This window comes from Rhinolophus ferrumequinum, chromosome 7 (assembly GCF_004115265.2).
Source record: "Rhinolophus ferrumequinum isolate MPI-CBG mRhiFer1 chromosome 7, mRhiFer1_v1.p, whole genome shotgun sequence".
NCBI classification, from domain to species: domain Eukaryota; kingdom Metazoa; phylum Chordata; class Mammalia; order Chiroptera; family Rhinolophidae; genus Rhinolophus; species Rhinolophus ferrumequinum.
Window position 1 is genome coordinate 50688141 of NC_046290.1, and position 23403 is coordinate 50711543.

The 23403-nt window shown below is 39.6% G+C and overlaps 1 protein-coding gene across 1 annotated transcript in view; it reads right to left on the reverse strand.

Moving 5' to 3' along the window:
- The window catches only part of ARSB (arylsulfatase B), a 148028-nt gene that overhangs the window by 111924 nt on the left and 12701 nt on the right, over window positions 1-23403 (reverse strand). Inside the window, exons 2-4 of the mRNA XM_033110835.1 lie at window positions 19276-19462; window positions 15308-15498; window positions 5838-6045 (exon numbers count right to left, since the gene is read on the reverse strand). Of these exons, the coding sequence (XP_032966726.1) occupies window positions 5838-6045; window positions 15308-15498; window positions 19276-19462 (586 nt within the window). The remainder of the gene's footprint in view (window positions 1-5837; window positions 6046-15307; window positions 15499-19275; window positions 19463-23403) is intronic.

Genomic DNA, 23403 nt, shown 5'->3' on the forward strand with positions numbered 1-23403 from the left:
TATATGGTGATGGAAGGAGAACTGACTCTGGGTGGTGAACACACAATGTGATATACAGATGATGTATTACAGAATTGTACACCTGAAACCTATGTAACTTTACTAACCATTGTCAGTAAATAAACTTTAATTTTTAAAAAAATGCCTTTGCTTCAACCTTTCAATAAATATAAGCATGCTACCAAGAAGCTAGTGTATCTCAGGGTTTTCTGTACTAATGGATTCAACATTTATTTATCTGCATGCACCCAGTATTTCCATGCTTATAAAGAAGAACAGTGCTAAGTGAAGTGAGAAAACTGGAAAAAATGAATCACTCCTCTATGATGAGCCAGATCCAGGTCCTGTTTCCTTCGGTTTTAACAACATTATTACAACACATTATTAAATTCTATTTCAGGCAATGAAATTGTCAATAAACACAGAAAAAGTCTCCAGAGAAAGAACTGCAAATTTGGGTTCCCCTTATAGTCAAAATTTCATCTAAATGTAAGGAAACTGCTTATTCTGATAAAAGTTAATATAAAAATATATAGACATACTTCAGAGATATTGTAGGTTCGCTTCCAGACCACCGCAATAAAGCAAGTTCAGCAATGAAATGAGTTGTAATCTTTTTGCTGGTGGAGGGTCTCACCTTCAATGTGTGAAGCGCAATAAAGCAAAGCCCAATAAAACCAGGTGTGCCTGTAACAGCTGCTCAAAGATGCTGAGATCGACTGCTGTTTTCTCCTCAAGGTTGTAGAATCAGTTTTCCTAGTTTTAATTCATGATCTAATTGCTCCAGAGTTGGTTCTAATTTTAGCTCATTTTACTCAGGGTCAGATTTCTGTGAGGATTCCTGGAATTAAGCAACTATAAAGATCAGCCACGGTGATAGGAACCAAGGTTAACATGGCATCTTCATAACAAAGATACAGAATAAGATGAAAACTCCTCACAAGGTGAGAAACCAAGACTAACAGATAACCTGTAATGCCAGAATCTTGGAAAATTTCCATAAGCTGTACGGCTAAAGAAGCTGGGCTAAGGAAACAAGGGCTGATGTATCCCAATTACCTCAGGACACAGTGTCACACCACCTTCTTGAAAAGAGGCAGGGAGGCAACCTGGGAGGGGACAGTGCTAATTTTTGACATGAGCAGAGACAGATTACCTCCTCAACTTTGTGTGTGCAGTTAGAGATCACAACTGCCCTCCCCCCCAAAAAAAAAAAATGGGCCAGAGCAGAAAAGAGTCTGACAGGGGGACACACTGTATGTTGGGAAGTGACCCCAAAAGTAAAGCCCTAATGGCATGGAAATAGGAAGAGTCTTGCAGAGCACGTTGGGGTGGTTTTAGCATGTCAAAGGACCAGGAAACCAAAAGAGCCAAATGCAGGTCAATCAGGTTCAACAGAATACAGGAAATTCCATGCCTACAGGCCACTGGGAACTGAGTGAGGTCAGGCTCAAGCTATCGATTTGAGAAGGGATTAACCAGAGAACAGTGACAAGAGGCCAAGAGCTTACCACGTGGACAGATCCTTCACTGCTACTGTGTTTCCCTGAAAATAAGACCTAGCCAGGCCATCAGCTCTTTTGGAACAAAAATTAATATAAGACCTGGTCTTATTTTAATGTAAGACCAGGTCTTACATAATACAATATAATATAAGACCATGTCTTATATAATGTAAAATAAGACTGGGCCTTATATTAATTTTTGCTCCAAAAGACGCATTAGAGCTGACGATCTGGTTAAGTCTTATTTTCAGGGAAACACGGTATACTCAGAGAAAGGGTATATAGCTGGTTATGATTTACGAGTACTATGGAAATGAAGATTTTAGAGAAGTTCTATCCAGGAAAAGCATGGGATCTATGAACAGAAGTGTAGAAAGCCAAAAGTTGAGATAAAGGACAACGCGATGAGGTAAAAGGAAAAGAAGATGAGATATAAAAAACACAATTGATTAGGGTTAATAGGTATTGACCTCAAGACCTGGGTATGAATTATAGCTCTTCCATTTGTTAGATGAGTGGCTCTCTTAGTCCATTCAGATTGCTATAACAAAATCCCACCCTGGATAGCTTTTAAACAACAGAAATTTAGTTCTCACAGTTCTGGAGGCTGGGAAGTCCAAGATCAAGGCACCAACATGGTCGCCTTATGGTGAGGACACTCTTCCTGGTTCATAGCCCATGTCTTCTCGCTGTGTCCTCAGATGGAGGAAAAGGGGCTAGGGATCTCATTTATAAAAGTACTAATCTCATTCATGAGGGCTCCACCCTCACGACCCAAGCACCTCCCAAAGGCCCCAACTTCTAACACCATCACACTGGCTGTTGGGATTCCAACATGTGAATTTTGGGTGAACATGAACATTCAGACCATAGCAGTGGCCTTGGGCAAATCACTTACCCTTGTTAAGTTTTGATTTCTTCATTTATAAAATGGAGCTATTTCACAAGGTTACGTTGAGCTTTAATGCTTACATGACCAATAATGAGAAAGTCTAGGATAAGCACTTGAACAGGACCTGGGCGTTCAGTAAATATTTAATAAACAGTAGCCATTATTATTACTAACAACTTTAGAGGAAAAGGGAACTGACTGAGGCAAACAAAGGATTGCAAAGAAACTAAAACCACAATTAATAATAATCTACATTGGAAATATTAAAGAGCAGAATTAAAATTGCAAAAAAGAGATCTAACTGGTAATGCAAAGGAGCTCCAGAGGTCTGAGAAAAAGGACAAAAACTAAAAATGATGAGAAAAAAGCTGAGTCAGTGATTCAGCCTACTAATTGAAGGTATTTTTGAGAAATGAATCAAGCAGAACAAAAGCAATAAGCTAAAATATGAAGAAAGAAAACTTCCTGGAGTGAAAAACAATCTCAGCATGAAGATCAAAGGGCTCACTGTACTTCAGGCAAAGTTAATTTTAAAATATTTTAAAGACCCACACCTAGATATAATTCAGCAAAAAATTTAAACTATGGAGATAATTCTTTACAAAGCCTCCAAAAAGGTTCCAGAGACCAGCTTAACCAGAGAGATCTTTCAAACAATCTATAAACTGTTCCAGAGCATAGGAAAAAATGGAAAAACCATCCAACTATTTTATGAAGTGAGCATAACCAAGACAACAAAACCTGACAGAGAGAAAGGAAGCCACTAACCCCACTTTCACTTCTGAATCGATGCAAAAATGCTAAGCAGAACCCTAGCAAACTGAAGGCAGCAGTATAATAAAAATGCATACATAAATCAAATTGGATTTAGCCCAACAAAGCAAAGATAGTCCAAGATTAATAGCTGTTAATATATCAGAGTGTCAGTATATAAGACAATCTTATTATAAGGTAATCCTCATTTTCTTGGTGAATAGCTCCAAAATTATTTTTGCCAACTGAAATGCATGCAATATGAATATTTATGAAATAGTCAACTATCTATTTAAAAGTTAGGTATACACACTTGAAATCATATAATAAAAGAACTTAAAATACTGCTTTTCCCCCACTTTCACGTATCATGAAAAAATTTTATTCCACCTCTTCCCATGCCTACTTGACATTAATAGCCGCTGTCACAAGAGCCACTATGAGATATTTAACAGTTTTTCAGAGCTACCATCTTCACTTCTGTCTGAGCACTTTTCAGTCTACATATGATACTTTATTCCATATATACTTTTATTTCAGGAAATCATTTATCGTGAAATCTCTATCACAAAGGCTTGCTTTATCAACTTATAACTTCCAATTCTTGCACTTGTGAGGTCATTTCCCAGGAATAATTACCAAATCAGTATTAAATGTCTTGGCCTCCCTTTTTATGGATTCTTTCTAGTGACCTCTATGAGCATGCAATACCAGCATTGATCAAAGGGCTTTACCAGGATGTTCAAAATAAAGTCAGTTGAGGAAAACTCTGAGAATATGATAGATCTTGTCAGGACTTCTGTGTAAGATGTCTCCCTCTCTTCTGAAGAGTAAGTCTTGAGTGGGGAAACAAATGTCATCTTATAGCAACCCTTTGCACAGCAGGGCATACTTAGAACATTATAGTATTTGTATTGCACTACAGCAACTGAGCAAGGCCTGGCCCGGCCCAGGCTCTTCGACAGATCAATAAAGCAGCACATCATGGGAGAGTTCTGTTATATCACGAGGTCCAGTAAGAACATCTAGGGGCAGGAGGACTGCAGTGGAGCCAGAGAAGTTGATGCTTGGCTCTGTCTGGCTGTGTGACCTTAGGCAAGTTACTCAGCTTCTTTGTGCTTCAATTCTCACATCTGCAAGATGGGATAATAACAGTCCCCAGAGAATTATTCTGAGGATTAACTAAACTAATTCATGTAAAGCACTTAGAACTCTATTCTGCACACAGTGAGCGCACTGTGAATAAATGCTAGGTACAATAGCCATGCTGATCAAAAGCAAAACAAAACAACTCAAAAACAAACAAACAAACAATGAGTAGAATAACCAGATTAACTCTGCAACATGTCACCTCACCCCGCTTACACAGTCACTTTAAAACTCATCAGACGACAAGCCCTGACCTCATCCTTGGAGTTTCCAGTTAAATTTTTATGTTTTAGTCAAGGATCACCAGGAATCTAAGAAAGCCTCCTTTATGAAAGAGAGACCAAAAAGAGATACAAATGACATTAAAAGGAAAAGAGACAATGTTGGAAGTATAGGCAAACTTATACATATATGTATGCATACACATACATGCATATATGATATTTATACACACACCTACATACATACTCACACATATATAAAATTAATGGTTAAGAGCACAGGCTTTGAAGCAATAAATTATTATATCCACAAAGTAAAAATAGAACTTCATAAAAAAGAATTGCCAGAAACAAGACAGCGTTCTTGATAATTAAAAAATATGTTGGTTGCAATGAATTCAATAGAACAATTACAAAATAATGTTAAGAAACTTTCCCAAATAAAGAAAAATAGGAGATTAAAAAAAACCTAAGAAAACTAGAGGATTAATCCAATATCCAAATAACAGGAATTTTGTAAAAGCAGTATAGGAGAAAAGTGGGATGGAGGGCCAAACAATTCTGAAATAAATAATACAAGAAATTTCCCATCACAAAAGGAGCTGCATTTTCAAGACAGAAAGTGCTCTCTGAGTACTCAGCAGAAGGAATAAACCAAGATCTATACCCAAAGCACATCATAGGGAAATTTTAGAAAACTGTCTAGTGAGAATAGAAAATCATGTATGTAACAGATTAGAAGTCAGAATGATTGCTGCCATAATGAAAATGATTTTTCAAAATTCCTTTCTTTCTTCTTTTCTGTTTTTTTTTTTTTGTATAATAGGCATGTATAACTTTTATTGTCAGAAAATTTTAATATAAAATAATCTATACTTGGAGACTCTAGCCTAGATTTCAATGGCTCCATTCCTAATCTGTCTTCACAATGTCCCAATCTGTCTCTCTGCACTGGTACAGCGACCCCTATAGTCCGCAGAACTCCTGGTGACAGAACCTGGGCTGGTATGATTGCTGTGAGCCATCACTCCTGGGATTCACTGCCCAGCGGCCTTGTGTGGGAGTGACGTCCACTCAATGAGCATTTGTTTTCAAGCATACACCCAGAATATTTTGATATTTGAAGAAAGGGGGGAAAGCCCATAATTCTTTTTCCTTAGACACATCTTTCTATCCATTATGATCTTGTCTTCACTCTTGCAGTTAGCATTTATTTTAATAAGGAACTGCTAAATGCTCCAATTTGTCTTCATTGCATTTATTGAATATCATGTCCTAAGCTTCGTCAAGAGATGATTTTCCTATTGACAGGCTTACCTGTGGAGAAGATGAACACTGTGTTGTTCCAGAGCCCATGGCTTTTCAAGGCTGCGGTGACATTTCCCACGGCTTCATCCATAAGGGACACCATTCCTGCATAGTAATGCCTGTTCTTATCTTGGATAAAGTCATATGGCTTCAGATATTCCTCGGGGACCTGAAGAGGCTCATGGACAGACTGGAGAGCAAGGTACAGAAACAGAGGCTGGAAAGAGAGTTTGTGTAAATCAGTTAAGATGGCATGGAAACATGAAATATATAGAGAGAAGTCCAGATTTATCAGTTAATAATAGTAATATCGAGACAACCTACAGAATGGGTTGAAAATATTTGTAAATCATATATCTGATAAGAGACTTGCATCAGAATATATAAAGAACTCTCACAAACTCAATAATAAAGACAAATTAACCCAAATATAAAATGGGCAAAGAATGCGAATAGACATTTCTCCAAAGAAGATATACGAAAGGCCAAAAGCACACGAAATGATGATCAACATCATATTCATTAAGGAATTCAAATTAAAACCACTCAGATACCACTTCACACCCACTAGGATGGTTATAATATAAACCGCAAACGTAAGTGTTGGTGAGAATGCAGCTAAATTGAAACCTTCATTCATTGCTGGTGGGAATATCAAATGGTGCAGCTAATTTGAATAACAATTTGGCAGTTCCTAAAACTGTTAAACACAGAGTTACCATATGACCCAGCCTTCCATTCCTAAAGAAATGAAAGCATATATCCACACAAAAACTTGTATGTGGATGTTCACAGTGGCATTATTCATAACACCCCAAAACTGGAAACCCAAATGTCCACCAACTGATGAATGGATAAACAAAATGTGGTATATTTTCAGAAATATACAGCAGTAAAAGGAATATATCCAGCCATAAAAAGGAATGAGTATTTACACATGCTATAACACAGATGAACCCCAAAAATATTATGATAAATGAAAGAAGCCAATCACAAAAGACCACATTTTGTATGATTCCGTTTATATGAAATGTCCAGAAGAGGCAAATCATGGAGACAGAAAGTAGACTACTGGTTGCCTGGAGTTTGTAGGGAGGTTGGGGAGAGCAATGCTGAGTGACTGCTAATAGGTACCGGTTTTTTGGGGGGTGAGAAAATGTTTTAAACTTAGATTGTGGTAATGGTTACACAACTCTGTAACTTTACCATTGAAATGTATACTTTAAATGGGTGGATTTTATGGTATATGGATTATGTCTCAATAAGATGTTAAAAAATGTAACAAAAGACACAGATAAAAAATTAAAACTAAAGCTTGAGTTCTAAAATGGCCTAGAAGCCTCTGATTCAAACAAATAATAATAATATCAGTCATACCAACTATATATTAAATGTCTATGTGCTAGATACTATATTTATATATGTATTCTATCTCATTTAATACTAAAAAACCGTCCAGTTTACAGGTAAGTTAACTGAGGCTTAGAAAGGATATATGACTTGCACTAGTTCCTATTAATTGCAGAGCAATTTCCTATGGGAAACTCCACTACTATGGTGTGGATACGTACCAAGAGCTACTGGAACTTTTTGCTTCAGCTGAAAAATAATTTCACACCTTTTAGGAGAGGATTAGGGATTCTTGAGATTTTTATGAGAAAACAAGAACACCATGTCTTGTTAGTCTCTGATCTAGGAAGGAAGGCCAATTTAATTCCTGGAAAGGAAGGAGTGTGAGACACTGATTCTATTTTATCTCTTACACCAATTTACAGCATTTAATATTAGTGGTATTCCAGGTCACCCCCTCCTTTTTAATGAGACTTTCTGAAAGCATTCTCTTCATTGTGTTCCTACAGAATTCTTTCATCAGTTGAAAACCCTCAAAAAGATAATTGGTTCAACCCAAGAATAAAGATATAATTCTCTTAAGGTATTTGAGGCATTTAAATCTCATAAATGAATGGGGGGAAAGTTAGAAAGCAGACTGGATATGAGGGCTCATATTTCATTCTTCATTGTTGATAAATTGTTTTAAATTACAAATTATATATCCCTATGATAGAGTAAGGAGTATACATACATAGAGCCCAAATAGACACCCACATATTATTTGTAGTTCAGATATTTGGCACTTAGAAAAACCTTTTCGCCAACATCAAAGTGTTAAAAATAGCTGTTAAATATCAAAGTCATCTCTTTCAAACCTATCTAACTAAGGAAGTAAGTGATGGAATAAAAACCATGATGATGTAGAACCTGTGCTTCGTTTGTACATTGTTTCCATGGAAACATTCCCAATTCCAACTCCAAAGTCGATACTAAAAGCTTTAACACTGCACTAGCTCTATCTCTGCTGCCCCTTGACACACACACTTCCTACTCCAGCCGCACAAGTCACACTGAAACTTCTGTGTTCCTCCAGACCCTGGTGAAGGGAATCCGGCAGATGCTCTTCCAGTTAGCGAGGAAGGACCCTGGCCTGAGACGTTTGGAGGAGGAAGGATGTGCAGAGGCATCGGTGCTCCAACAGTGTAGTGAGGGTCTGAGGTGGGAGAAGCCATCTGAGTCTCTGCACTAGACTAAGCCACCCCCGCCACCAAGCCAAGGTGCAGATGGGGACAGGATTAAAAAGTGAAAGGCTAGAACAACTGGCAGCCCACATGAAATTTTAAAAATCAGGAACTATGACATAAAAATTTGTTTTGTTTTGTCTTCTTTAAATTTTCTTGAAAAATCAGTACTTCTGACAAATCCACACCCACACTCCATCTGGTAACAAACAGCTGGAGTATGAGAAACAAAGATCCCACTCCCCAAAGCTCTCCAATTTTCTAGTCGCCCCACTATTCCATCTGAGAAGGCAGGTTCTCAGCCCGATCCTCGTAAACATGAGTTTGTGACCCAGGTCTGGGTTTTCTGCATGGGCAGGGGTGGAGGAATGAGAAAGGAGCCTCACCGCTTAAGAAGACATGCTCATCAGTCATCATCGGCCATGTGACAACCCACGTGGTGAAAGAGACAGCGGAAGGAAGGCAGATTATGCCCAGCCAGCAAGTGATTCCCAGAAGCGATGGCTGGGGAGGCCTCGTGGGGAGTGTCAGTTCTTATAACCACGCCAGAGAAATAAATAATGATTCTGGGACCATCATTAGAGGACTGTGTATATATTCAGTATAGAAATCATTCTACTCATTTTGTTAAATATAGCAAAATATTTCCTGAAAATCTTTCCAATAATTATCCCTTAGTGGCTAAAGGCATGACTGTCACTCTTGAGAAGTTAATATTATAAAACGACAGTAATTTCCCAGTGGTCAGGCTTCTATTCAGATAGAAGGGGCATAGCTGAGAAGAGAAAGTGAAAACTACCTCTAAGGGATGAGAACTAGCCTGTCCTGTGATTACTACAAGCCATGCAAAGGCCTTGCAATATCTGCTGACCAGATCCTAATAATTCACAAGTATAGCTAAAGTTATTGCTTGAACAAAACAAGTTATCTTTCTTCCCATTTCATTAGCAGTAACCTAGGGCCATTTAGTGCATGGGCAAACAACCTAACACACATCCATTTGGTTCTGGGTCACCCAGAGGAGGCAGAATGGTGTACAGAGCAGCCCATTTAATGAGGTGAGGACCAATGCAACACCTTTTAAAGTATTTCCATCCAATATTGTAAAAATAAAGTTTCAGGACTCATACGGTGAACTTTATTCATGAAACAGCTCATTCCCCAACAATGCTAGATGTGAAGCACTTTTATACTATTTGTAAGTTTAAAAAAATTTAATAGAGTACTGTTCTTAGTACTACATGGTGGCCCAGTGGAAAGAAAAATTAACTAGAGCTCTAAGGGTCTCCAATCACAATCAGGAACTCACCTACAGCCACTTGTCCTAAGGCACTGCCGGTGAACAGCTGCAGCCAATTTCCCCACACCTGCCAGCCAGGGCCTCAGCTCACGTTAGCCTAAATCAAGCAGCCACCAACCATCCTGGGAAGGGGCTCATTCTTACTATGCTGTCTACTGACTTGAGTTCCAACCCAGTCATGCATTGGCCTTTGGAGGCCAGTAGGCCCATTATAACCTTACTGATATCCTGATTCAAAACCCTGGAGTCCTGGACCTGACTTGATCTCCATTGATCTCCGGGTTTATGCTGAACCCTGATCTCTCTTTGCTCTTTCTTGGGTTCAGATCCCTGCTCTGACCAACCCAGTTACAACTGCCACCTTTACACCAACCCTAACTGTACCCTTTTGGGTTTCTTGGGACTAGAAATGGAATCCTAGATGTGAATCATGACCAAATGTTTAAGTATTACATAAAAGTATGACATTGTTACCAAAAGTTATTAGCATATTAATAAGAAGCTAAGAGTCCATTTCCTTTTCTTATTATGTCTATTATTATACTCTGAATAGCCTCAACATGCCAAGAAACCTAATTTCAGTGTTATTTTCTTTTCTTTAGTATATTTTCCTAACTTAAAGGCTAAATTTTAAACAGCATATGATATGTTTTTAAATTGTTATTCTGTCTTTGATTTCCAAATTAAGACATTTCTTTCCAAACTGTGTCAAGGAAAAGTAAGAGTCTACCACAAGAAATTTACATTTGCTTTAATAAGCTTGTGGGGACAGAGCCCCAAAAAGCAGTTTCCAGGCTCTCGGCCTCACATAGAAAGGTGCTGGCTCAGGTAGTAAATGGCCATCGACTGTGATCAAATGGCCATCAGCTGTGGCTAGTTGGCCGTCAGCTGTAACCAGTGAGCCATCGGGCACTAATATAACTGCCGTGGCTACGCTAGCAGCAAATGGGGGCTAGCAAGGAGATGGTGGGTGAGGTAGCAAGTGCGGATTGCCCCTAGCAAATGGGGTTGGTTGGCAGAGAGAAGTGGACGGCAGGTTGTGGATGATGTGGCTCCTGCTTCCTGTGTCTCCAACCCAGCCGCCAGCGAGAATATAGTGGTGTGACTCCCCTGTCTATGGCTCCATGGGCGTTCCTTTTTGGCCTCACCATTTCCTGCGTTCTTGTGTGGGGAGCGGGACCGGAGACCCTGCAGGCCGCTCCACACGACATATGGCGCAGCGAGCAGGGTATGGTGCCGGCCAAAGCCCTCCGAAGGGCAGTGGAGCAGTTTGTGCCTATGAACACTCAGTTGCAGGAAGACCAGGAGGAGCAGCTGCCTGAGAGCTGGAGCCCAGTGGAGGGGTGGGAAGACATGGACGGTTCCCCAACCAGCAGAGGCCGGAGAAAGCGAAGGTCCTTGCGGCCCTGTGGGCTGGGAAGTGCTTGCTGAGGCAGCCCGGATGCAGGACTTGTAGTCCCAGGAGGAAATGGTTGCTGAGTCCTCCTTGGGAGCTGAGGGTGAGGTCAAGGTCATCCCTCACCCCCAGGACAACCCTGGCGAATGACTATGGACTATGGGGAATTGTCTTCTATCCGTAATTTAATGGACAGCTTGACTGTTTGGGAACATACCACCGTGTAGTGGAACTGGCGGATGTTTGCTTTTGTGTCTTGACCGGCCACCATTGAGAATATGTAAGCACCTTGACTGTGAGTTGCTGTTGTTCCAGCACGGTACCCTGAGAGGCCCAGAGAGAGTGGCAGTGCCCTGAGAGCCCTGGCTGAGTCCAGGAAGTCTGGCTGAGCCCAGAGAGAGTGGCAGTGCCCGGAGAGCCCTGGCTGTGTCCAGGAAGTCTGGCTGAGCCCAGAGAGAGTGGCAGTGCCCTGGGAAGTCCTGGCTGAGTCCAGGAAGTCTGGCTGTGCCCAGAAGTACTGGTGGTGCCCTGAGAGGCCCTCGCTGTGCCCGGGGAGACTAGTGGTACCCTAAGAAGTCCAGGAAGTCTGGCTGTGCCCAGAAGTACTGGTGGTGCCCTGAGAAACCCTGGCTGTGCCCGGGGAGACTGGTGGTACCCTAAGAAGCCCAGGAAGTCTGGCTGAGCCCAGAGAGAGTGGCAGTGCCCTGAGAGGCCCTCGTGTGCCCAGGGGAGACTAGTGGTACCCTAAGAAGTCCAGGAAGTCTGGCTGTGCCCAGAAGTACAGTGGTGTCCTGAGAGGCCCTCGCTGTGCCCGGGGAGACTGGTGGTACCCTAAGAAGTCCAGGAAGTCTGGCTGTGCCCAGAAGTACTGGTGGTGCCCTGAGAAACCCTGGCTGTGACCAGAGAGCTTGGCTGTGTCCAGGAAATAGCATTCACCTCCAGGCTCCTCGCACAGCGCCCCTCGCGGAAGACGCTTGTCGCGTAGATTGTGAGGCGAGACCCTGTAGGGGTGGAGTGTGGGGACAGAGCCCCAAAAAGCAGTTTCCAGGCTCTCGGCCTCACATAGAAAGGTGCTGGCTCAGGTAGTAAATGGCCATCGACTGTGATCAAATGGCCATCAGCTGTGGCTAGTTGGCCGTCAGCTGTAACCAGTGAGCCATTGGGCACTAATATAACTGCCGTGGCTAGGCTAGCAGAAAAATGGGGGCTAGCAAGAAGATGGTGGGTGAGGTAGCAAGTGTGGATTGCCCCTAGCAAATGGGGTTGGTTGGCAGAGAGAAGTGGACGGCAGGTTGTGGATGATGTGGCTCCTGCTTCCTGTGTCTCCAACCCAGCCGCCAGCGAGACTATAGTGGTGTGACTCCCCTGTCTATGGCTCCGTGGGTGTTCCTTTTTGGCCTCACCATGTCCTGCGTTCTTATGTGGGGAGCGGGAACAGAGACCCTGCGTGACTCCCTGTATGACAAGCTTCTAGTAGATCAGATGTGTGAGAAAACATTTATTTTTATTCTGCAAAGTGTTGGAGGGGCTATTTTTAACCAAAAGACATTTTATGAAAATGTTACTTTCACACTGTAGTCTGACTACTAAGGGAATTATCCTGTAGAAAAAGAGAAAGGACATTCCTTCCCAACACATGTGCAATGCTTACCAGCAGTATCTCCCTGAGTCTAGCACCAACTGTATTTCTGTTGCAAAATTGCTCCATATGCCTTTTTCCCCCTCAAGTCCTCTTTCAAATTGGCACATTTTTAACCCAGTTTATGGATTTGTGTGTATTGCTTTAATGCTTGCCATCTTAGAACAAGTTGCCTATGTTACAGTCTATATATAGCACTTGAGAAATTAGCACAGAAAAAGATTCGACATTGGGAAAAAATGATAAGTGCAGCTCCTGGAACTGGGGCGATACATCATTTTACTGAGAATTGAAAATGTAAACTTCTGCATTTGCTATTTTAAATGAATTTTCTGAGGCTATTACCCAGCTATTGATTATTTCATTAATTCATGTCTATGTGTGAAACTTGACTTTGAGGTTGGGAATGCTGGATCCCGCTTCAAAATATTTCAGACATCTGTAGGAAAATGACCACCCTCTCACCTGGCAATTTCCATAATGTTATCTCTGAGCAACACCATACTAATAACACTGGTTGGGATAGCGTTCCAGCTCTTAGGACCTACAATTTTCCTCAGTTCCTGTGCTTTCCACACTACACCAGTTAAGGCAGCCCACCCACAAAGAACTGTTTCGCCCCAGCTGCTTCCTCTTATCCGCCAAATGTTATGGGCACTGTGAAAGAATACTCTATTGTTCCTTAATGGGAACTAATTTTTATTGTAGGCATATTATAGTCACATGATTATATTGTGAACCTAGAAAAGGCAGTTGGCTTCTGCTTGCCCCTCTGTGTTTGAGGGGAGACAATAGTGGCTGTACATCAGAATCACTGGTGGGAGGTGGGAGTGGGGGGTGTTATTAAATGCCAGTGACAGGGTCCCACCCCAGACCGATAAGTCACAATATTTGGAATTGGTATTTCTTACAAGCTTTCCAGATGATCCCAATATACTGGCAGGACTGGAACTATCAAGCTGAATCATACATACACTGGGGCTCATAATCTCTGGTCTTGGATATTAACTGTGAATCTCCTATAAGGGAGTGGATTGAGCTCTGGAGTCAAACAGCGTTTAAAATCTGATTCTAACTCTCAGCAGCTCTGTGACCTTGAACAAGTTACTTAACTTTTCTAAGCCAGTTGCTTCTCTGTAAAATGGTGCCTACCTCCATGGAAATAAGAAGGATCACAGTTCCCTTAAGACCTTATCTTGTCCTTTGGGTTTTTAGCTGTATCCATACAAGCATACAGAAGAAAATTGAGAACCTAAGCCAATTACCTAGTCGTTATCTTTCCAATTATCTGAATATTGTTGTAGCTCTAGATTTTAAAATCTACATATGTGTACATATTTGAGCGAATATTCCAGTTTCTTCCACATTCCACAACAAGCATGGCCGCTCCAAGACGTCAGCAAGTAAGAGTGATAAAAAGCCGTAAGTTGGGCCATGCTGAGGACAGATACCAGGGAATACTCCTAGTACTAAGTTAGAGGCAGTAAAGACAACCAGGAAGAAACCACGTCAAAAAGGGGGTGAGTAGCCCAGTTACCAAGTCTAACAGGTGTATAAACTGGAATCCAAATTGTGATCTGCAGTGAGGACCCTCAGTAATTGTCAAGGTGGCAAAATGCAGGAAATGAGAAAAACCAGATAACATTGCACATTCTATTATTTGCTATGTTAGGGTTCCACGGAAGGGCAAATTTCATGGGTGTGCTAATGCAGTTCTTAATAAAGCCATATTCTAAGACCAATATCTGAGAACACAAATATTGAATCCAATTTTAAAGGCATTGAAGCTAAATCCAGAGAATTTAGCTTAAACTTTAGCTCATGAGGTTAACTTTAGGTTAACAAAAAAATGTTGAAGGCTATTCGCTCTTTTCTATTTTTACCTATAGATAAGTCAAAAGGTTTCAGCACACGATATACACAATGGCTTCAGGATGGTAAATGTGAAAAACAGGCTCATCAGTATGTCATGTTCATGGATTGAAAGTCTCAATATTCTTAAGACATCCATTCTCTCCAAGGTGGCTTATAGATTCAATGAATTCTAAATCCAAGCAGGCACTTTTATTTATTTATTTTGGTAGCAATTGACTAGCCGACTCTAAAATTAACATAGGAATGCAAAAAGTTTGCCATAATAAAACCTAATTTTGTATATAAGCCCAACATTTTTTAAAAAAAAGATATCAATTTAATAATTACTTATAGCACATACACATAATACACCAAAATAATAAAACTATATTTCCACCAAAACACAATAGACACAGTATTTCTCAAAGTGAGATCTAAGGACCACTTGCATCAGAATCACCCTGGAGGAATTTGTTTGACATGCTGACGTATGGATTTCCCACAGACCTAAGAGATCACTCTTAGAAGTGGGCTCCAGAAATTTCTATTTTTAACAAGCTTCTCAGGCTGATATTGGTGTACTCTAAATTATGAAAATTACTCCCCTGGAATTTATTAGATTTTTCTCCTAAACAACAGTGGCCTTTTCCTACATGCATCTGAAGAGATGCTATCTTATTAACACAATCTTGATATCACTAAAGAGGCAAGACTTACCTTCTCTGGTGGATGGTTAGTTATGAGGGCTGTAGCCCTTCGGGTAAATATGTTTGTTGAATACATATTTTCATATCCTGTTGCAACTTCTTCACCATCTCGAAAATCAAGAGCACATCGTGTGACATTCAGAGCGTTGATTAATGTACAACGCTCGTGGGAATAGTAATCTTCACTACCTAGGAGATAGCCTACAACAAGAATGGGAAATGAAAGTAGTCAGCATAGCATAAAACTTGTTAAACAAACTGATGTTTCAGCATTTAATTGCCTAAGGCAATTGATTACCCATGACAAGGCTAATCAAGTGACAAAGCTAATCAGAGCACCATTTCTTAACATCTTTATATTTGCTAGCAAAAGGCATTAAAATGTTACTGTAAAAAAATTCAAATCCACTCCTCACTCAGGTCTTTAGGACAAAAGCTCTACAATATAACTCTCAAAGTGGGTGATTCCAAGTAAACACATTCTAAAAATCTCACAGTTCAAATTTAGTAAAGATGATAACATCTTAATCTCTTAAAGCTATCTAATGGCTAAAATAGCATAGGGTTAATGTGATTTGTCACGAGTTTTTATTCTGAGGTGATCACACAAATGAATGCAGGAATCAAATAATGTTGATACTGACCTTGGGAGACCGGTTTCAAGGTTACTTATAGAAGCGGCTCTAGGAGGAATCATCTTTAGTCAGATGCTGACACCCACTGGTGAAAGACGCAAACCTTTCCAAACAGAGGCTTTCTAGACATAGCCAAAAGGTCAAACGAGTACATGGCGCTGAGATTAGATTTTTCCACCTATGATGAATTTTATCCCAAGTGTAAATGGCACTAACTGTCTATTCCACAATGTAGACTGAAACACGGAAGGAAACGGGTTTTCTCAGCGAATATTTGTTTCTGCAAATGTTTCCTATTTCCCTAAGATATTAAAATAAGCTGTGCTGCATATTACATAATTCCATTTATATGGGATGTCCAGAATAGGCAAATCTATAGAGACATAAAGTAGGTTAGTGGTTGCCTAGGTCTGGCAGGGTTGGGGGAAAATGGGGAGTGAGTGTTAACGGGGAAGGGGCTTCTTTTTGGGGGTGATGGAAATGTTCTACAATCGGACTGTGATGACAGTGGCATAACCCTGTGAAGTTAAAAAAATTTTTTTAAAAAAATCATTGAATTGTACCCTGTAATTGTGTGGATTGTATGGTATATGAATTACACTTTGATAAAGCTATTAAAAAGAAACAAGTCATGCTGGACTCTGAGCTATCTCCTGGCAGATACCACTTACTAACCTTAAAATGAAGATGACAGAATTGGCCTGGCCCTTTCCCCAGTCCTGAATGTTCCCTATAATCACAATTAAACGCCTTACCCACCTTATACAATAAATGAATTCATTTTTAATTAATCTCCTCCTTTTCTATGATTCAATAAATTCCTGGTCCTGAATACAATGAATACCTTGGTTTTAAGATAACTTTTTAAATGGTAATCTTTTCTCCTATGTATATAAAAGAAAAGGAAATCCAATGTGTTTGCTAATTAATATGTAATACAAAAAAATGTATCTGTAAAAATAATTTCAGCCCTTATATGGATGATTATAGGGGTCAAGACATGTGGATTCTATTTGGGGATTTTAATAACTATGGTGTTAGAGCTTGAGGAAATCACTTCAGGTTATCTGTAAGTGTAAACTGTTTTTATCATTTGGGAGAATATATGCAGAGGATATACTGGATTAAAAGATGTATGAACTACAAATACTAAAAAGATATTACAAATAGGAGGAAACCAGAAACAGAACTATTTATTCACATACTTGACCAAATTGATGTCAAGCATCCATGTGACAATCACATAGAACCTTTCTCAAAAAGTAATTTACAAATTTGAACTTACATGCTGAGCCTAAAGAAGAGGGCAGCCTATGCCTTTTTTGGGGAAAATAATTTTTGAACAACTAAATCTCTGCTTTATTTAACAGCATTACTGAGATATTAATATAATTCACATACCATACGAGTCATCCATTCAAAGTATATCGTTCAGTGGTTTGTAGTGTATTCATGGAGTTGTGCAACGAGCTCTACAATCATCTGGCTGGGTTTTCACAGACCATCTAAGTCATAACCGTGATAACAGCTGCATGGTTATTATGCCTTCCTTATTGCAAGTCTCCATTCCATATCAATGTGGGTTGTCTGGTCACCTAAGCCCTGGTTAGGTTTCTTAATTCTCATGAAACGATATCATTTCTATCTTCTATCCAACTGAAATTTTAAATATTTAACTGGCTTTTAATAAAAAAATTTAAATATCCATAGTTTTTCCTCTTGCCAGAGTATAGGCGTCGACCCATATTTTAGCAAAGACCTGACTGAAAATTTTCAGAGGAGGTACAGACTGTTTTTTCCGGTAGAATTTCCAAAATGACAAAAAGGTCTTATATCCAAGTCCAATTTTTAACAGATATTTAAGAATACTCAGGATATATCCAGGTTCATCAAGAAAGAATGCCATATTTGACTAGTGATGTCTGTTAGAGAACCTGGATGGGAGCAGGACACACAAGGTTTTAGGTCTGAGGTCCTTGAATCTCAACTTTAACCCTGGATCCAACAAATACTACAGAGCTATACGCTTCAACTGCATTGTTTGGGTTCCATACAACCACTTTTACTGAAATGTACTTTGGTGCTCTGGCCCTAGCTTAAATACAAGGGAACGCCTCAAGAAACATCTATAAGAAAACCATCACTTTATTACTAAAATGTTTTTTGAGGATACTGTCCATCTTACCTTTTCCCAAAAGGAGAAATTTCTCTCAGGTCTAAGAGCCAGAAAATGATTTCTTTTTCCTGAACATCTGGTTTCTATTTACCTTATAAATAATGTGACTCTTACAGATTTCTCCTTTTTTTCGTTTTTTGTTTTGTTTTGGACATAAGAAATCTCAAAGTTGAGTGTGAAACCCACCTACAGCCATGCCATATTTTTGTAATTTGGTACCAAGTAACTGTTCCATCTTTTCCTATTTACCCTTATTTTCATTCTATTTATTTTCAAAATTTATGTTGAATATGTGTTCCTTTTTGGATAAGTCAAGTTGAAAATAAATGGAAAGACAAAAGGGAGGGAGGTAGGTAGTGAAATAGCTAGACGGAAAGATAGGGCCTCATGAAAAGAGCTTGACAGAAAGATATATAACCACTGTCAAAATAAATAAGTCGTTAATTAAGACACAGCTCCTAACAGTATAAAAAGGGCAAATCTTAAAACAAACTTTAGGTTTCACATCAATTTTTATAGGTCTATCAAGTCCATAAAACACTTATAATTTCTTATTATCCTTCCTATTACCATTTGTATTTACCCTCCCAGTTTCTTTTTTAAATCTATCTTCCCCAACCTAATGATTTGAAAAACAGATCTCAGACGAAGGGAGAAGGATACCAATGGAAAAAAGTCTTCTGCACCATCCTCACAAAAGGAAAACAAAAAGAAAAAGAAAAAGAAAAAGAAACCTTTGAACACAGTCCATGGGGAGAAAAAAAAATTCTAAATCGTTGTGAAGGAAATATTCTTGTATTGGGTTTGGCCTGGAAATTAAACATAAAAAATAAAAACAAACAAACAAAAAAAACCAATCTGTATCCCCTTTTGATAATAAGGTTCTCTAAGAGGACAATGGCCTCAGATGTGGAAGCAGCAAATTTTCTGACTGCCCCAGCATGGCATTTAGCCCTGGCAAAGATCCCTGCGGGCTCATGTCAGCCATGAGCTGAACACAGAGCCATGTTTATGGAGGTGGCATTAGACAGTGTCTCCACAGTGGTGCTGATTCACACTCTGTTCAAGTTTCCAGTTATAGTATTTCATTTGATTACACTTGGGTGTGTTTTATGAGATGGCTGCAGTCCATCTGAGTTGTTAAAGAAACATGTGCATTTCCATTACCAAAGTAGGTATCAAATCCTCGGCGGGTTGGAAGGCATTCTTTCCGGTACATTCCCAGGTGCCATTTTCCGACCATATGGGTAGTGTAGCCTGCTTCTTTTAGGAGCTGGGGCAGGAGTTTTTCATCCAGAGGAACGCAACTGGGCTGACAGGGCCAGATTATTTGGTGCTGTAAACCCGTGTGGATCTTAAAGAGATAAACATGAAATTATGAATTAATGATGTTGAAACATTTGAGTAAGCAGATAAAGTGGCTGCCTAATTTATTGGATATATGTGTAGTACAGGAATCTTTACCTCTGTTCCTGTACTGGCTAAAGGCTATTTCTGAAAGGCACTTTACTCACTTATTCAAATAAGTTAATGGACATAAACAGGATTTGAAAAAAAATGAAAAGCACTCTAACGAATGTTAGATATTTTCAATAAATGTTTATCAAGGCACTGTGTTAGAAACCATTAAGATTTCAATTCCTATCTCAAAAAAGTAGCCATAACAAGAGCTGATAATCTATCAAGGAAAAAGTGTTCCAATTTCTATACACATGAGTAGTGTTTGATTATAAGAAACTTCTATAATCTTTCAAGATTTGGTGATTTTTTTAAGGGTTATTCAACAGTATAATGAAAATGATTATTTGCATTTCTTACTCCACTTTAAATAAACAGTAATTTCAAAAGACAGTGACCAACTTTTCCTTAAAAAAGAAAGCAGCCATTTGACCCATAGCTTGGGAGTGGCTTATACAAGTATGCTGAGGGTGCAAGGACCACACAACAACTAGCCTTTAAGAAATCATCACTTGTTGAGTCTTAGTATAATATTAAAATAAAATATCCACAATTACACAACTTTTACCCAAACAATATATGGCAACAAATTAACTGCAGAAGCGGGTGTAACAATCTAGCAATCTTCTATTAACATTAGACATGCACAAAAATATAAAATAATGTCACTCTTCTCATGCAGTTCTCGTTTTGCAAAATAAAGTTATCTTTTATAAGTTATTTATGTTAACATGTAATGGGATTATTGTTGTTTTTCAATGAATAAAAATAGTTTTAAATTTCTATTTTAATTTCTGATACAGTAAATTTTGAAAGGCATAACCTTTCATAAGCATAAGTCCGCAATGGTTTTAAAGCATGTGCAGAGGTCCTAAGACCAAAAAATGTACAACTGATGCTATAATGTCTGATAGTGATCATTGCTATGAGGATAACAAAGTGGGAGAGGGAGATAGTGACAGGTGATTCTTTAAATAGGGAGGCAAAGAAAGCTTCACCCAGGAGGAGATATTGGAGCAGTATAGTAATCTATAATAAATAAAGTGAGAGAGGTGAGAGAGAGCCTTGCAAAAATCTGGGGCAAGAGAAATGTAGGTATAAGGAATAAAAAATGAAAGGCCCTGAGACCTAAACTTGCTTGGTGAGTTTGAAGGCCAGCATGGAAGCCAATGTGGCCCTTGTCACAGCTCTGTGCTCAGGCTGCCACTGCACCCCCTGCTGGGGCATAAGTTGGGAGAAAAGGGTAATAGTTCCCAGGGCCTTCCTTCCTGGCCTGCCCAACCCTACCTTCCCTAAAAGTTCACACTTGCTCCCCCTATCCTGGCTTAGTCAGGGAGGTGCTCTTCTTTGTATGAAGTAGGGATGGGACCTCATATTCAGCTCTGCACTAGATGCCGCCTTTCCCTAGTGCCAGGCACTTCTGATTTCCCGAGGGAAGGGAGCTCTTAGGAAACAGAAGGTTGACAACACCAGTTCTCAACCCAGGCCCTAAGTCTCTGGTGCCTCCATCAGCTATCAGGTGGGTAGCAAGCAATTACTAATAAATGGTAAAAAACCAAAAAAACCAAAATGGGTTTGCAAGTGATTTACTTGCTTTTATTAAAGCAGAAAAGCACAAAGCTCAGAGAATTAAATCTCATCCTGGCTCTATCACCAAGCACATACTAAACATTCAACAATGGTCATAGTAATAACTGTTAAGTATTGTTATCAATAACATGTCACACCCTCTCACCTACTCTCAAAGTACTTTCTTGAGGAGTGGGGGTGGCATTGTAAGAACACGCACCCAAGCCTGTGCCTGCCCCCAGGAGCGTGTTGTGCTGCATATAAACATCATATAACACATAGACTGAAACTACAGCTCCACAGTGCTGCTCGTACTAAGGGCTCACATGACTGATTTCCCCAGATTCAAATGCTGACTACTCAGACCAGAAACATTCAGATTTTTGTCTTGTTTTGTTTTAAATATATGGCAATAAATAGGTACAACATAGAGACAAAAACAAAAAACAAAAACAAAAAAACTTTCAAACTCACATCTTTTACCCCCTAATTTATTATAAGCTACTAGCTATTAAATAGTTTTCTCATAATCTTTGATATTGTCTTGAATTTCATTTGTGTGTCTGTGTGTGTGTGTTCAGAGACAACGCTTTCGGAATTGTACCTGTTATTGCTTAATTTCATGATACCTTTCCACAGCTTCATAAAAGAACCGTAGAATATCTTAAATGTTAGGTTAAAGTAGATTTATTTTGAAGATGATGGATATGCTTGCTATCTTGGTGATGGTGACAGTTTCACAGGTTTATACATATCAAAACTTATCATATTGTACACTTTAAATATGTGCAGTTTGTTGTATGTCAATCACACCTCAATAAAACTGTTTAAAAATAAAAGTGAGTTTTTCTATTGAAATTTTGATGCCTCTCCTAGAAGTAACTGGACACCTACTTTGGGATATGAGCCAGATGCCTTCCATTTGCCCTCCAAATCCGTACTCTGCCTTCTGTCCTGCTCTGCACCCTGGGAAGCCGACCTGTGGGGACCAAATCAAAGATCCCCTTGCCTCCTGGCTTCTGATTGGCTTCAGCCACGGGAGCCCTGACAGAGCCTGGAGGGAGGGAAGGGCCTCAGACTGCCAGGTTGTCTCTCCTGCAGGCCATTCTGAAAGCAGCCTTCTCTACAGGACTCTTTCTAGGTTCTGGTAAGTTCCATTTCCTTTCCTTCCTTCTAGTTTAGGGGTAGTAACAACTCCACTGGGTTATACACTGTCCCTGTTCCCTCACACATTCACACCTTTTTAAATAAGTCCTTTGCAAATTAACCCTCCCTAAATTATTTTAATTTGAATGTACCATCTTTTCCCAGCTGGAATCCCAGGCTGAGAAAGGAAAACATTCCTCTTAACACACACACACACACACACACACATTCACATAGTCCCCAAATCATACAAGGATTCTATCTATGGTTAACACTAGAAGTTTATCAATAGAAAATTAATCCTGGGTTCAAAAACTTCATAATACATATTAATTGGCAACAGAGCAGGATAAGGAAAGATAATATTTTATGGAATTCAAAAGACCCAGTGGAGATAAATGCTATGTGCAAATTTCTTAAATGGAAAGCTCATCCATCACCTGCAGAGCATTAACTCTGACAGCTATAAAGCACTGCCAAGGGGTGATGTGCAATTCGGTTTTCCTAGGCCATGGGCACCAAGCCAGGTGGTCAGCTGAAGCCTGCTTCTATTATCTACAATCATATGGAGCAGGGAATTTGTTCTTTTCAGTTCCTGAGAATTTATTTGACAGAGCAGTTTTATGGCATTACTGGGGAGTGGAAGACAAACTCTGGATGTCATCCAAAATCATGTTTTTGGTCTGTTCAAACACTGTTTGAAGGAAGGAAGCTATAATGTGTAGAGAAGTTGTAAACAAGCAAATGTTGAGCTGGTTCCAACCCAACCCTTGACTTTAGCACAGAATTATAGTGCCACACCATGCTTCATGGGGCAGGATGATAACAGGGCACCAACAGGAATCAAAAGGAAAAACTAAGTATCCCCTTGTAAATGCAGCAGCATCTAAAACAATTACACTCTAATACCGATCTTCAATGAGAGTATGTGTGAATGGAGAAGGTCTTATATATAATATATGAAAGCCCAAAGGGATTCCCCTCTCTCTACCATTGGAGAGAAGCTGCCTCTTCTTCATTAAACCAAATCCTCTTTCGAGAAACAGCTTCCTCTAAAATTTTACTTGACCATCAAGGGTCTACAAATTCAGTGAAGGATGTGGCTTGTCTCTGGTTTCTTTT